Source organism: Dicentrarchus labrax, unplaced genomic scaffold (assembly GCF_905237075.1).
Source record: "Dicentrarchus labrax unplaced genomic scaffold, dlabrax2021, whole genome shotgun sequence".
NCBI lineage: Eukaryota > Metazoa > Chordata > Actinopteri > Moronidae > Dicentrarchus > Dicentrarchus labrax.
The window spans coordinates 21,511,627-21,526,068 of NW_026136701.1; the positions used below are offsets into that span (position 1 = coordinate 21,511,627).

At 38.3% G+C, this 14,442-nt stretch overlaps 1 protein-coding gene across 1 annotated transcript in view; it reads right to left on the reverse strand.

Moving 5' to 3' along the window:
- Positions 1–995, reverse strand: part of st6galnac3 (ST6 (alpha-N-acetyl-neuraminyl-2,3-beta-galactosyl-1,3)-N-acetylgalactosaminide alpha-2,6-sialyltransferase 3) — an 81,600-nt gene extending 80,605 nt beyond the window's left edge. Inside the window, exon 1 of the mRNA XM_051424051.1 lies at positions 733–995. Coding sequence (XP_051280011.1) covers positions 733–750 — 18 coding nt within the window. The 5' untranslated portion in view covers positions 751–995. The remainder of the gene's footprint in view (positions 1–732) is intronic.
- Between the last annotated feature and the right edge of the window lie 13,447 nt (positions 996–14,442).

The window sequence follows — 14,442 nt, forward strand, 5'->3', positions numbered from 1 at the left end:
CAAGCAGCTTTGTGTGCTTTATATATAGACACCCAAATGAGATGTAGAGTTAAACAATTTGAGATTCTAAGTTGGTCTGACATTGTAAAGAGAGAAACATCACAACGGAGAGTGTTTCGCCCCACATGTGACCCATAAACATACACCCTCACTTCTCACAGTGTCATCGATGTCAACATCTGTAAAGAAATCCCTGACATTCACTGAGGAACTCTTGGTTAAACTTTCTCCTCATGTGTGTTCAGGGACATCTCTTTAAACTCCATGGTAACACCTATAAGCATGCCATGATGTTGTGTGAACACAGCTGGTTGGCCTGCTTCTTTTTTCCATCTCCAGCAATAAACACAAACTGAATGCAGGGAAAAAGAAACACACACACACACACACACACACACATAACCACGAGGGCCTGGCACCCCCCCCCTCATGTGCACGAGCAAAATACCCCCCAAAAACAGGCGAACAGAGCAGAAAGCAGAGGAGGGTTAATTACCTCCTCGGAGCATCACCACCACCACCACAGCTCACATTTCACCTCACATCTGTTATAACGCACAACCACGTCAGCTGGCCTCCTTGTGTATATATATATATATATATATATGTGTGTGTGTGTGTGTGTATGTGTGTATTTATGTGTGTTTTTCCTCCCTTTTCCCCCCTTTTTTTTGGGTGCAATGTATGAGAGAGAGAGAGATAGATAGAGAGAGAGATACCCCCCCCACTTACCTTCCACATCCAGGCCATTCTTATTTCTACGCAGACAATGGTGGACCGCTTGTTTTCTTCAGCCCCCCCCAAAAAAAAAAAACGCCGTTCACCGCGTCCGTTTCCCCAACACTGTTGTTCCTGAATGCATCACAGGAGGAGACACGGTGCGGTTATATGCGCGGTCGGCTCCATTAATACTGGAGTGTACCGTTATTCGTCTCCTCTCTCGGGTTTTTTTCTCCCCCCATGGAGCTGCTGGGACCTGGACCGACGCTGCGCTGCTACTGGTCGGCGCAGACGCAGAGCCCCGCCCCCCGCCGCGTCACGTGACCGCAGCTGATTTCCTGACTTCTGCTGAGAAGGAAGTTTTGCCTGAGTTCAGGATTTACAGCAACAGTAACAACAGTAACAGCAGGACACTGTGCCAGTTTCTGCAGAGGATGCTGTTTTTTTATTTTATTTTATTTATGGAAGCCCATTTCCGCCAATGTGACGGGGGAAAAAATGATTCTGTAAGTTATTATAATGAGAAACTTAAAATATCTTAAAATAAAAGACTCCAAATAACTGGAAAGTCTTTTAATATTTTGTCTTACAGTGTCAAAATAATGTGAAACTTTCTCAAAATAATGATTTAGTATGTTAAAATAATGACTTAGTGTATCAAAATGAATGAGAAACCTCAATATTTTGACTTAATATGTCGAAATAATGATAAACTTTGATATTTTGACTTAGTATCTCTTATACTTTATACAAATTAAGACTTAATATTTCAAAATAATGGGAAGTTTTTCAATATTTCAACTTAGCATCTCAAAAAAATGAGAAACTTTCTCCAAATAATAGTAAAATTTATCAAGATTTGGACCTAGTATCTCAAAATAATGTGAAACTTTCTCCAAATAATGACTCAGTATCACAATGTCATTATCTTGAGATATTAAGTCATTATATTGAGAAAGTCATTACAGTCAAGTCTCATTACAATGACTTACAGAATCCCTTTTTTTGTCACATTTCCATGTTTTATAAGAGACACAAAAGAATCAGAATAAGTCACAACAATATCCTAATCTCAGATAATTACTCAAAATATTTAAAATGTTAAATTAAGCTAAAGAAATACAATTTAAAATCATATATTTATAAGAAAAGACATCAGCCATACCAGTTTATTAACATAAAATACATTTTAAAAAAACAATCAACAAAACCACATAGATCAAAAGGTAAAATAATAAAGGCAAAGAAAAAGAAAGAAAATAAATAAATAAATAATTTAAGTGACAGATTACAAACGTACATTTTGACATTAATTTCTTAATTGTTAAATACTTAAGAGACTAAAAATAGAGTTCAATCTCAGTTAGAAATAACTTAAGAGAAAGGGTTGAGTTAAGAAATCTCCCTTTGACAATATTACATTTGAATAAAAAGGTTAAGAGTTTTAACATCATTGATAGATACTATCCACACTTATATCTCATCATATTTATACTTTAAAATAAAGATTTCAGTTTGACCTTGACCCCTGTCTGACATCATGTAAATAAATATCATCGCTCATACATCAATCTATGCTGCATATACTGTAAACTGTCCTATACACCTACCTCATGTCTATAAAGCAACCTGGTACTTGTGTATGTATTTATGTAAAGCAAAGTGACACTGGCTTTATGCCTGGAGCACAATGGGCCCAGGTGTGCCACATGCTGCTGATTAAGTCTCCTAATTAGGTCTGCAGCTCTGTTATTCGGTAACTTGTTTACCTTTTAAAAAGCTTGTTGTTCTTTTTTCCCTTCTGGCTTTATGTATGCTTATTTCTGTGTATGTGCATTGAAAACAACCTAAAAAATATAGTAAAATCCTTCGTATGTGTACCTGGGCAGGAGACTTTAAGGGGAAGAGCAGAAATATATGCTGATCTCATATATATCAATATGTATTATGTATTATATCAATATATTGATTCAAAGGCATTACGTTATTGTGGCATATTAGCAAAGCATTGAATAGAAATATCAAAAGGTGGCATTAGAAATCAACAAATTGTTTTATTTTCAGATCATTGAACTTAAACACATCACTTGGCCACAACAGATCATTAAATTAATAAGTGTTTTTTTTAACATATTCTTTTTAAATTTGACACCAAACTGGGGTGACCAATTGAGCGGAAGCCTGTCTTTCTGCAGATCACGTTCATACAGTTACACACATTCATACTGGAAGTACAACCACAGTCTGCTCTGCTGGCCACTGCAGCTCCACTGGAACAGCTGGGGTTAAAGGCCTCGCTCAAGAGCGCCTCAGTGGTGGTAATGAGGAAGGAGCAATCGCTTCTCCCCACCCAGATTTGTCCTGCCTGCCCGGGGATTGAACCAGCGTCCTTCCAGTCACAAGCTGGCTTCTCTATAGCTTTGAGGCCACCACCGCATCATGTGTTTTTTGTGGGAACAAATTAGCCGTCGACCAATTTTCCAAGATCTAATGCCGATATTTAGAGATTCACTAACAAAGACCACGCCAATAGCTGTATGGATTAAGACAAGTTTATTACACGTTTATGAATGAATGTGGAATGCTGTGGGAGGAAAAATGGTTAACGGGTAGAAGGGATGAAGGGATGAAGGGGTAAGGGTCGAGGGATGAGGGGAAGGGGTCGAGGGATGAGGGGGTATGGGAAGGACGGGTGAGGATTGATAGGAAGGGAGGAAAGACTGGTTAGGTAGATTGATGGGAGAAGTTCGGTGAACTGGTCGGATGGAACGGAGAGGGTGCTGAGACGCTGAGTGGGGGAGCCGTCTCTTTGACTCTTCAAGAGCCCCAGTGGTTCCTGTATTTTGATAAGAGAGGGAGATAAATTAAAAAACAAGAGGGTAAGGGGGGGAGGGATGTAGAATACGAGTCAAGGAGGGAATGAACGGAAAAGGTGTGCTTAAGTATGTTTTGAGCGGAAATGAGGAGAGTTCGGGGCGTGGTCTTTGTTCCCCGAACTTAGTTATGAAACTCCATGTAGTGCAATCGATGGCAGATATATAATACCAAAATCAAAACAATGAAAAGTCACATATAATTCCATTATTCCACACACGTTATAATCTTAAATATGTGGTTATCTTAGCCAGTAACATGTTGTTTTATATGGAATTTTTATTAATTAATGAAACTATGAAAATATGGTGTAGACTGGCCTTTAAGGGAGAGTGGCGACAAGCGACATCATTCAACTGCATTATTATTACATAACATGTATATAACACTAGCCAGTAACAGTTTTAGATTTGCCGTCATTAAGGATGAGAGTAAAGACAATGTTGAAATTTAGAGTAGCATGCATGAGAGTTATAGTACAGGACTGGAAACTAACCGAACTAACCACCTTCCCAAAACTCGCAAACATTCTTCATTTATCTTTCTTGTGAGTGCAGGCATCGTCGTGGTCCAATTAACTGACCGACTGATTTATCTCTATAGCACAACTCATGTTGGAACAAGATCAATGCTCCAAACAACAGTACTTTGTATCTTATAAGAACAAGCATGTTTTCTTGTAGGAACAAGATCTATGTTGTACAGCTAATATAATATGGAAAACACGTACAGAGCTTGTGGGAACAAGATATTACTCTACACTCGATATTAGTCCACCTGCAAATTACATAAGTGCAGATTTCAGGCTGTGTTCACATTGCAGTTGGTCCCTCCATCCACAGATCTGATATTTTTAGAGTAAAACTGATTTTCTGACGCAGTGGGTTTTAAAGTGGGGTCTAGGGACCAGCAGGGCTCCTTGAAATAATGGCGAGGGGTGTCAAGAAAATGAAGAGTAATTTAATTTTACTGGTGTTTCACTCCCCTGACTCTAATAATGCACTGCTGCCAAAAACTGTTTTCCTCCTCTCTGTGTGATGCAGATCTGATGTGAACTATTTCGTGGGTTGGGAAAAAAAAAACAATGCAGTCAGAGTAACAAATACAAATTTACCCCCAAAAAACATGACAAATATATCTATTTTATGATTCTGTTTTTACAATTAACCACTTTTGATCAGGTGTTAAGTTTATAGGAAGCTAAGTCTTAGAGTCCCACTTTCCTTACTCATGTTTACTCAACATACGGTTTTAATTTTATGTCCGATACACATGTTAAACAGTAAACTAACAATTAACAATCACTGTGGGGTTGTATACAAAGGTAGATGCATGCCTCTCATGTATTATATATATATATATATTCGGTGTCATAGAGGTAACCATCAGTTTCTTTAGAAGACCAGTTTGTAGAATTCAGTGCCATCTAGTGGTGAGATTACAGATTGCAACCAACTCCCTTTCCAAGTGTGTAGGAGACGCCACGATGGGCTAATGTAAAAATGTGAAAGGCCACATAGAGCAATTGTTTGGTTTGTCTATTCTGGGCTACTGTAGGAACATGACGGTTTAACATAGCAGACTTTGTGGAAGAGGACCCACAGCGTCTGTAAATAAAAACATCTAAAGTAACAAAAACACAAGGATTCCTATTTTCAGGTGATTACACACTAATGAAAACATACCTATTCCATGTCTGCCAATAGATCCTGCTTAACGTTACTCACTGGACTTTGAAAGACAATTAACCATTTAAAAACCGTCGTCATTCTGAAGGCTTTTTCCAGAATACCTAACCTGACTGCTCCAGATGGTTTGTTACACAGAACCACATGGGAAGTCGTTGCTGGAAACTGTTTGGAAAAGGGCAGGCACTTTTAAAAAATGCTTGGCAGGTGACTGGATGAACCAATCGGATCAACAAACCACATAAAGTAGTCAAACTCCTACAAAATCCAGACATATTTTAAATCGAGAAAAGTCTTCAGAGCTGTTCTTTGTTCTTCTTTCAATGAAAGACAGTTCTGATGTAGCTGATGCTTGCAGCATCTACACCAACCTCGTTAGCAGCCGCCATTACAGTCACGTCTCACACGTTTGTCTCTAATGTTAAACCCTGTTCTGATTGGTCTGAACCACTGTGGTTTGGACACAAGCACATAGCTTGAAACCTGGCAAGGTAACAGAATAACCCAGAGACTCTTCTAACCATCTGGATGTGCCTGCTGGAAATATAAGAAAAGATTTCAACCTGTTTCCCAAGGGGGTTTTGGCTTTATTTCCAAATTAAAACAAATATGGCTGCCCACCAACTACCTGGAAATTGTTGCAACTTGGGAAACATGGTCGACCATTGACATGTGGTTGGAAACATCTTTGAGGAGGTTTTTCAAACACTGTCGGAGATATTAGTGGTTACACATGTGACCTGAATGTATGCCAATACATGAGAGGCACAATAACAATCTGGGGCTAATGGAAATGATACATTACCCCTTTATATTCCTTCTTTGTGAATCTTTTCTTTCAGTCATGCTGATAAAATGAAGAAAAGAGCTGTTACATTTAGGTTATTGTGCTTGTGTTTTTTTTTTTTTTTTGAAAGGAGCCCTATCTAAGAATATTTATGTTATCTGCTCTGGTGAGGAGACAGTATAGAAAGAGATAACCTTGGGTCTGTAGATATATTATGTGTTTTCTTCACACAGAATTCCCCTGAATGCAAAAGTGCTGCCGTGAACATAATTGATGTCTTAGAAACCTTTCAGGGATCCTGATAGAAACTGCACTAATATTATCTTAACAGTTGCATTCAGGGTTGGAACTGGGAAACTTTCCTGAATTAAATTGTGAAATAACCTTAAACACTGTCATTATGAAATGTCACATGTCAGATTTGATTGTGGCGGTGGTTCTATTTTCTGATTTATCCTGTTCAGGGTCACAGGGGGACTCGAGGTTTCCTCAGCATGCCCTGGGTCAAGTTGCTGTCTGTCACGCAGTTGGAAAAACACATTCACACAACTTAGAGTATCCAATCCGCCCTTTCTACATGTCTTTGGACGGCAGGAGGAAACCGGAGCACTCGGAGGAAACAAAGAGCTGACACGGTGAGAACATGCAAACACCACACCAGGATCAGTTGTTTCTGCCGGACTAAGTGCCTCCGCAGGAGTGGAGGAGCTGATTCACTTACGACTGGATGTCTCACTAGAGCAGTGGTTCTCAATCTTTTTCCTTAAGGGACCCCTTTTCTGTCATTGAGTAAACTGACAACCCCTGACTGAGTGACATATTTTTATTGCATTAAATACATAACAATAACAGTACAACTGTGGAATGAATCCAAAAGGTGAACACAATAACTGCAGGAAGTTTGTGTTAAATGAGTTTTCTTACACCCCTTGAAATCAAGAAAGCCTTGACAACCCTGAGTGGGGGTCCCGACCCCTGGACTATGGAAGTTTCTGAATTAATGATTTACAATCTCACAGTTCTGAGATGATCAATTCTTCTGCTGTTTTTCTGATTTAATAAGATACATCCAGCACCCTCTCCATGCCATGGCCGATTCTCAGCCCCCCTGACCCTAACCCAAATGCTGTATCCAGCCTATAGTGAGCTCCAGCTGGCCTATGCAGGACTCTGTCTCGCCTATCCTTCACCTCTTGGATCTCAGTTATAGAATTAGACCCTGATATGTTGACAGTTCATTGTCCAACAGTTCAAGTTGTGTGAATGCAGAGAGGACACACCTGAAAGGATGTTTCAGTTTTTACACCTTGCTAAAAGTTTCCTGACGAAACAGCCTTTATCACATGTTAGAAAAGGTTTGAATAAATGGTATAAGCCCATTTAAAGATACCAAGGACACGAACACAAGGCATGGCCCCACAACCAACCAGGCAACAGATTTCAAGTTAACTTTCTTTGGTATATTTATTTTTTTATATATATTTTTGAAACTACCTGGTTTATGATGCTGATTTTCTGTATATTTCTTTTATAAAAACTGTTAAAAATCATCAGAAAAAGCGATAGTACCCCAGCAAACATCCTGTCTGTCTTCTCCATCGTGTTATTCAGTTGCTGCCTTTGAGTTTTTCCTGTCTGTATGGGAGCCTGTAATTGAGTTCAGCTGCAGTCTGCCTTCCTGCCGGATGACATGACACCTTGAGTAAATAGAAATTCTTCAACATATCACTCTTGTTTGCAAAAGAAAGAAACCAATCTGAGTTTTTCCCCCCGACACAAAATATATTTCATATACACCATCTGTAATTACTGGAACGAAAACAAGCAAGAATCCATGGAGGTACAAACCCTTGCAGGTGGAAAGAGGCACACACATGCACACATAAACCTTCTAAGCTGGTAACCACAGGCCGCCGGTACACCTCACTTCTTTTGATTAGCTGTCGGCACATTGATTAAACTTCTTGCCAGGTGTGAAGCAGGTCCTCTCACCAAATCAATACCTCTATCGGGGGTTATCACCAAATCTCCCTCTTTCTCTCTCTCTGTCTCTCTTCTTTTAAAGCTTTTCAAACAGAGCATGAAAAAAAGTAATCCTCAAACTCTTAATCAGGGATTAAATTCTCAGGAGTGAGCACCCCGCTCAAAAAGATAAAGTCAAGGTCATCTGCAGCCCGTGCATTTGAAATTTCCTCTGGATGATTAAGAGACTGTGGATGATACCCCGTCACCTTTTTTGGATGTGATAAAATCAGGAGGGTTCAGGCTCCGGAAAGCCTTCAAGATAAAAAAATATATATATATCTCGAGCTGCACATGTGTGAAGTTTACTTCCTTTACCCATCTGAAAAACAATGCTATGTCCCAGTTTCCTGCCTGATACTAACTGTATAATAACAATAACATATATGCCTCCTAGACACTAACTGTAAAAGTATTCTTCTTTACAGCTCTTCTGGTTTTAAAAACAAATATATTTATATATTTTTATAGTATTTTCTTTTTTTGGTGTTTCTGTATTTGACTCTGCGAACTTTCACTGTTCTTTTTTGGGTTTCCAAACACAGGCCATTTTGAATGTGGAACGTTTGCGTAAACAATTTATGATTCTGATAAGAATCACCAAACTTTAATGTTTCACACTAACAGGAAATTACACAATATGCGCGCGACTTTGGACTGTTACTAAAAAAAGTAAGGATTTGATATTCAAATCCATTAGTGTGTCCATTAACAACACCCTCAAAAATCAAGGTTTTTTTATTAGGACTGTCCTCTAATTGTCAACTACACTGTCGCTGAGAGGAATCTGAGTCGACCCACTTCTCTTAGTCGGCTGGTTGCACTTAGGTACGAGCTAAGTATGCTAACTGTACTAGCTGCCATTATTTATTTAGTGGTCCTGTTAGCTGAGTGTACCCGGACTGTGAACTCGAAGAACAGAGGATGGTTGGTTTACACTGCGAGTGGAAGAGGATGAGCACTGGAACCTGGTCTAGCGAGTGAAGGTTTATTTGTTAACTTGAACTAATGACAACTAGTTTACTAAGAAAATCTTTAGTCAGGTGCAGAACTTTTTTATTATTCATACTTTTATTACTTTGATTACACTTAATAAAGCCACTTTTCCAACGAGAACAAAATTAACTGGATTTATTGTGAATTGAGAGTGTGGGGCACAGTGCTTGGAGCTAAATGCTAACATCAGCATGCTAACATGTTTAGTCGGTATAATGTTAACTAGGTTCATCATCTTAATATCTTTTAAAACTGATATTTTTTCACAGGTAAATTGTTGCTTGACAATGGTTAACTGTTTTTTTTATATATATATATCACATGAATTTCCAGTCAGTTTTATTTCCACAGCACCAAATCATAACAGAAGTTATCTCAGGACACATTTTATATAGAGCAGGTCTAAAGACAGAGAGAGATGTACTGCAACAATAATAGTAACAATAACAACTGTAATAGTATAAATATGACTAATAATAATAATGATGATGATAGCAGTGCAACCATGATCTTTAGGAACCGGCGAGACAAGAAAGCACAAAAGCTCTGGGGAAGAAGTTAAGTTAGTAAGTTAGTAGAGGAGGAGAGAGGAGCTCAGTGCATCATGGGAAGTCCCCTGGCAGTCTTGGCCTATTGCAGCATAACTAACTATAAGCTTTATCAAAATAACACATCACATAATTGACTCATTCTCCTTTTCAGAGAGCTTCTTCCAGAAACAACATCTGATCAAACGCTACCAGCAGAGACCAGAAACATCTGAATACAGAACAAAATAAAATGTTCACAGAGACGCTTTGGATGCCTTATGTGCTAAAAAGAAAGGGAAAAAAAGATTAAAAGTTCAAACCATTAATCTGTTTACAACTGCAATGTGTGCAATCTCAAAGTATATTCTCTAATTAATAAGGAGAAAGGTGTGAAAATGCTGGAGAACAGAGAGACGGGTGAACTGTGTTGTTATTATTATCAAAGGATTTTTCTCTCAGCAGTGAAGAATAAAATAATGTGCACAGTGGAAACAGTTCAGGTACAGACTTTTTCTCTCCGAGCTTTTGTCTCAAAATACTGGACACCACGCTGTGAATCAGGGCTCTGGTGTCAGTATCAGAGTACCTGGGTTCATTTTGCTTGATGAGAATGGTCATCGTTGGTCTGGTTCCCAGGCTTTAGTCCAGTGAGCCCAGTAAGAGGATGCCTGAGCGATGATGCCCTCACTGCTCCCTGAAATCCTCCTCCTCTGCTGACAGACGCACACACAAAGACAGCGGTGGAGGTTCCCAGCTGACGGAGACAAGCTGCTCTTCACAGTCTGTCAGTCTGGACGGGAGACAGAGTGTGAATGAGAATGTTCTGTACTGGAAGACAAAGAGATTGACAGAGAGGGAAGTTTATTGGAGTTACAGTTAAAGGTCCAGTGTGCAACATTCAGGAGGATTTATTGGCAGAAATGGAATATAATATGTAATATAAGTGTTTAATCACCTGAAAATAGGAATCGCTGCGTTTTTGTTACTTCAGAATGAGCCCCGTTCTATCTACAGATGCCACGGCACGCCTTCCAAGGAGTCTGCCATGTTGAACCGCCATGTTTCTACAGTAGCCCAGAAGAGACAAACCAAACACGGGCTACTAGATGGGGCCTTTTGTGTGTTTTTCGCAGTGTAGTTTCTCCTTCACACTTCAACGCAGTTTTATTTGGTAGCAATCTGCAACTTCACCACTAGATGTCACTAAATCCTACACACGGGTCCTTTAAACATTTTAATTTTCTTAAACTTTCATTGAAAGAAAAACCAACGTTAGAGAAAAGGATAGGAACTGGGGAATTAAGCATAAAGATGTTTGTAGATGTTTCTTAGATGTATTTCTAATAGCTATATTCCATATTTGTAAAACTCACCAAAACTCTCTTTAAGTTACTTATTTAGTTATAATCTCTGAGGTCTAAAAACATCCACACCGTTAAATCCTCTTTGTCCTGCTGCTATTACAGACACGTCTGAACTAACTTTGAGTTCTCAACTCGTCCATGGACTCGCTTCTTTTGTTGAGCCAAAGAAACCAAAGTCAACCTCAGCCTTTCTACCTTTAAACTACAGATTTTACATTACCTTTTATCTAATAATTGCTGTAATTTACTTGAGTTAATTACTGATTATTGATTTGAACAAACAAGTTGGTAGTGAGTGTGTGAAATATGACATCTTATTTCCTTCTGCACACACTACAGAACATCTGCTTGGCTTGTACCTTACACTGCATATATACTGGTGTAGTAATATAGCACTACAATATGTAAATAACAAAACAAAAACTGCTCCAAATTCAGTAAACGATCAAATTATCTACAGGGACCAAAATGAAAACACACAAATAATCTGACTTTGGCAGTTTTCATTTTCACTCTCGTGTAACTAAGTTCTTTATTACCTTTTAATGAACTATTTAAAATTTAGTAGTAATCTAATAGTCGCTTTCTAGAACAGGTATAGTCTCGCTCTGACCTGAATAAAGTGTAACTCAAGCAGCACTTTCACACAAGTGGAACATTTCAGACTCCGTACAGAGGATGCACTCGCTGATTGCCTCCAGCTACAGAAGACAGAGGATAAGCTCTTGTCCCATGTTCCTCTCTGCTTCCAAAAAGGCTTACCAGGATGAATTATTTTGACTCAATATGACAGACTTGTGTCTCCTGCCACTGAAAAGAAACAGAACTTGAAATCTAATTACCACGTATCCTTTTCGCACGTTGTGTCATTTTGTTAATGTGTCTAATGGTTTCATCTTAAAACACAATATTTGTTTATATTCATATTGGAAGTTGAACTAGAACTGAAATAAATAACCTGAGGGGATAAAAATCTGGTTTTGCCCTCAGGTCAATGCAACATTTGTGCTTTACTGCCTCCTAGTGATTATAAGAACAGAAAGAAGTCACATAATCTGGTATCATTATCTGATAAGATTCGTTTTAGTAAAATGTTCTTCATTCAGATTAATGATTCTGAACGGGTGATTATTAAAAAAAATGTATATGTAGAGTCTTGGATGTCTATGTTTGTGTCTATTATTCATTTGAATCCCATTATATTGTACAGTCACAGCAGCTACTCCCTCCATTAATTTTTTACTCACATCAACATACATCCATCACATTCATACTCACAATAGGAGACCTACAATAGGTCTATAAAGTAATTCAATCTCTGACATAATTGAGAAAAGAAATCACTTTGCATCTCATCCTCTAAATCACAACTCAGAGTGGGAAAGAATAGCTCTCTAGAAGAGCTAAATAAATAACAGAAAGTCATAAAGTTCTACACTCGACCTTGTAAACAGATACAATCTCAACCTTCCCTCAAGAGTGATTTAAAAAGCCTTCAATATCTCGTGGCTATTTACTCACAGCAACAGGCTACATGTTTCAGCCATTCAGGCTTTATCAGGGCAAATTAAATATGGTTGCCTTTGGGTTGTTTCTTATAGCCTACTTGTTGGCAAGTAGTCACATTACAGACCATGTTCAGCAGAGGAAACCACACATCAAAAGTCCCACACAAAGTCAGGACAAATAGAGAGTTTTATACAAAACATCTTTTCAGTACTTCCAGGCAAGACGGCACATGACATATTCAAAGGATGCCCCAAAAAACAAAAAACAACATGAGACAGTTACAGAAAAGTCAAATTCTCCATTCAAACCAAGTTTTAAGGCTTTCAATCCAAAATAATGATCTTTGTAAGAGTCTTTTTTAATCTTTAATCTCCACCCCTTATTGAGTTTTCTTTACGGTCTATGCCTGATATATTTGAAGAATTTCAACTGCCACGGTCAGCCTCTTTGCAGTGTAAAGCTATGGGGTTATTGGGGGTTGCCAGTTCTTATAGCAGGTTTTACGTTCAGCCAGGATTGCTTTAAGTTCACACTTTGTTCTCCCAATATAAAACAGCCACATGGACTCTCAAGTCTGTAAACCACATGAGGTATTGCAGTTTATAAAGGACTTTAATGTTATCCTTACAGCCCGATTCTATAGCAGTAAAATCTTTGGCCATAATTCAGGAAAATCAGGACTCAAAGGCAAAGCAGCACTGGAAGCAGGATGATTTTGGTGATTTTATGTAATTCAAATAAAGGGAATACAAAGACAAATACACAGGTGAGGGGAAGGATAACAAGACACAGGTGAAAATAAACAGGGTGGGGCAGATCATTAAAACTGGAGGGATAACAGACCAAGATAGGGGGATTGAAGTGAATAAACAAGACACAAGAGGAGGAGAATTACAAAATAAAACAGTAATTAACTAAAGAAAACCCCAAACCATAACAGTTGGTATCGGTCAATACGCAGGGATGTTTTCTAACTATGAGTAAATAGCCATGAGATATTAAAGGCTCTTTAAATCACTGAGTGCCTCAGATTTCTTGTTGTAGCCTATAACTTCAGTTCAACATGAAGGCAACAGAAAACAACCCTCTGTTTACTGCCTGCCTGTCTATCTCAAGCTATCCCGTCAAATAAAGGCAAAAAACCACGCACATTTATAACATTATTACATTTATTTATGAATTTCTGGGGCCTTATATCCATGTGGTGGCGAATAAAGAATAAACTAACTAACTGAATTTGGTCCATGACACCTCCACAAAGCTCAGCAGTGATTTTTGTTCTGACACTGCTGTTACACCAAATATCCCTCAACACTAAATACAAAAATCTATCAGTGAGTCTGTACGGGCTCATCATGCTCCCAGTGTTACACTATCATTTCTAGACTCACTATTGATCTCAGCAGCAATAAGCTAATGGAGGGGCTGTAGTTATATCAAGAGCAGTATCACTGTTTACTCCAGCAATAATATTTATACTGTCATATGAAATATTACTCCTGTCTAAAACGTAAGATATGGGTTATATTTTTCAGTTTTTGCTGAAGCTTTCCTCTCATATGTTGTCTTTATTTTTCTATTGGTGAATATTTGCTGTATCTTCCCACTCTAATCTTCTCAAGTGCATATCTGCAATCATATCTTTACAATCATCCTTCTGTCTGTATTGAAAAAAAGACACATTTCTCTTAGTAATTCTACATATTTTTAAGCAGTATTTTGCAGGTGAACCATAACTAATAATACATAATAATACATGCTGTCTAGACCCTAAAGCTTCAGATTCAAATGCTATACATAATACTTACTAGACACTATACTATAAACACAATTTAAACCCATCAAAGGAAACTTGTAGTGTAAGTATAGAAGTATGTATATATGATGCGGAGTCTTGTTTCTACTGTCAACCATATTTAAGGTACTAATTTGCATTGTCAGTTTATGTAGCT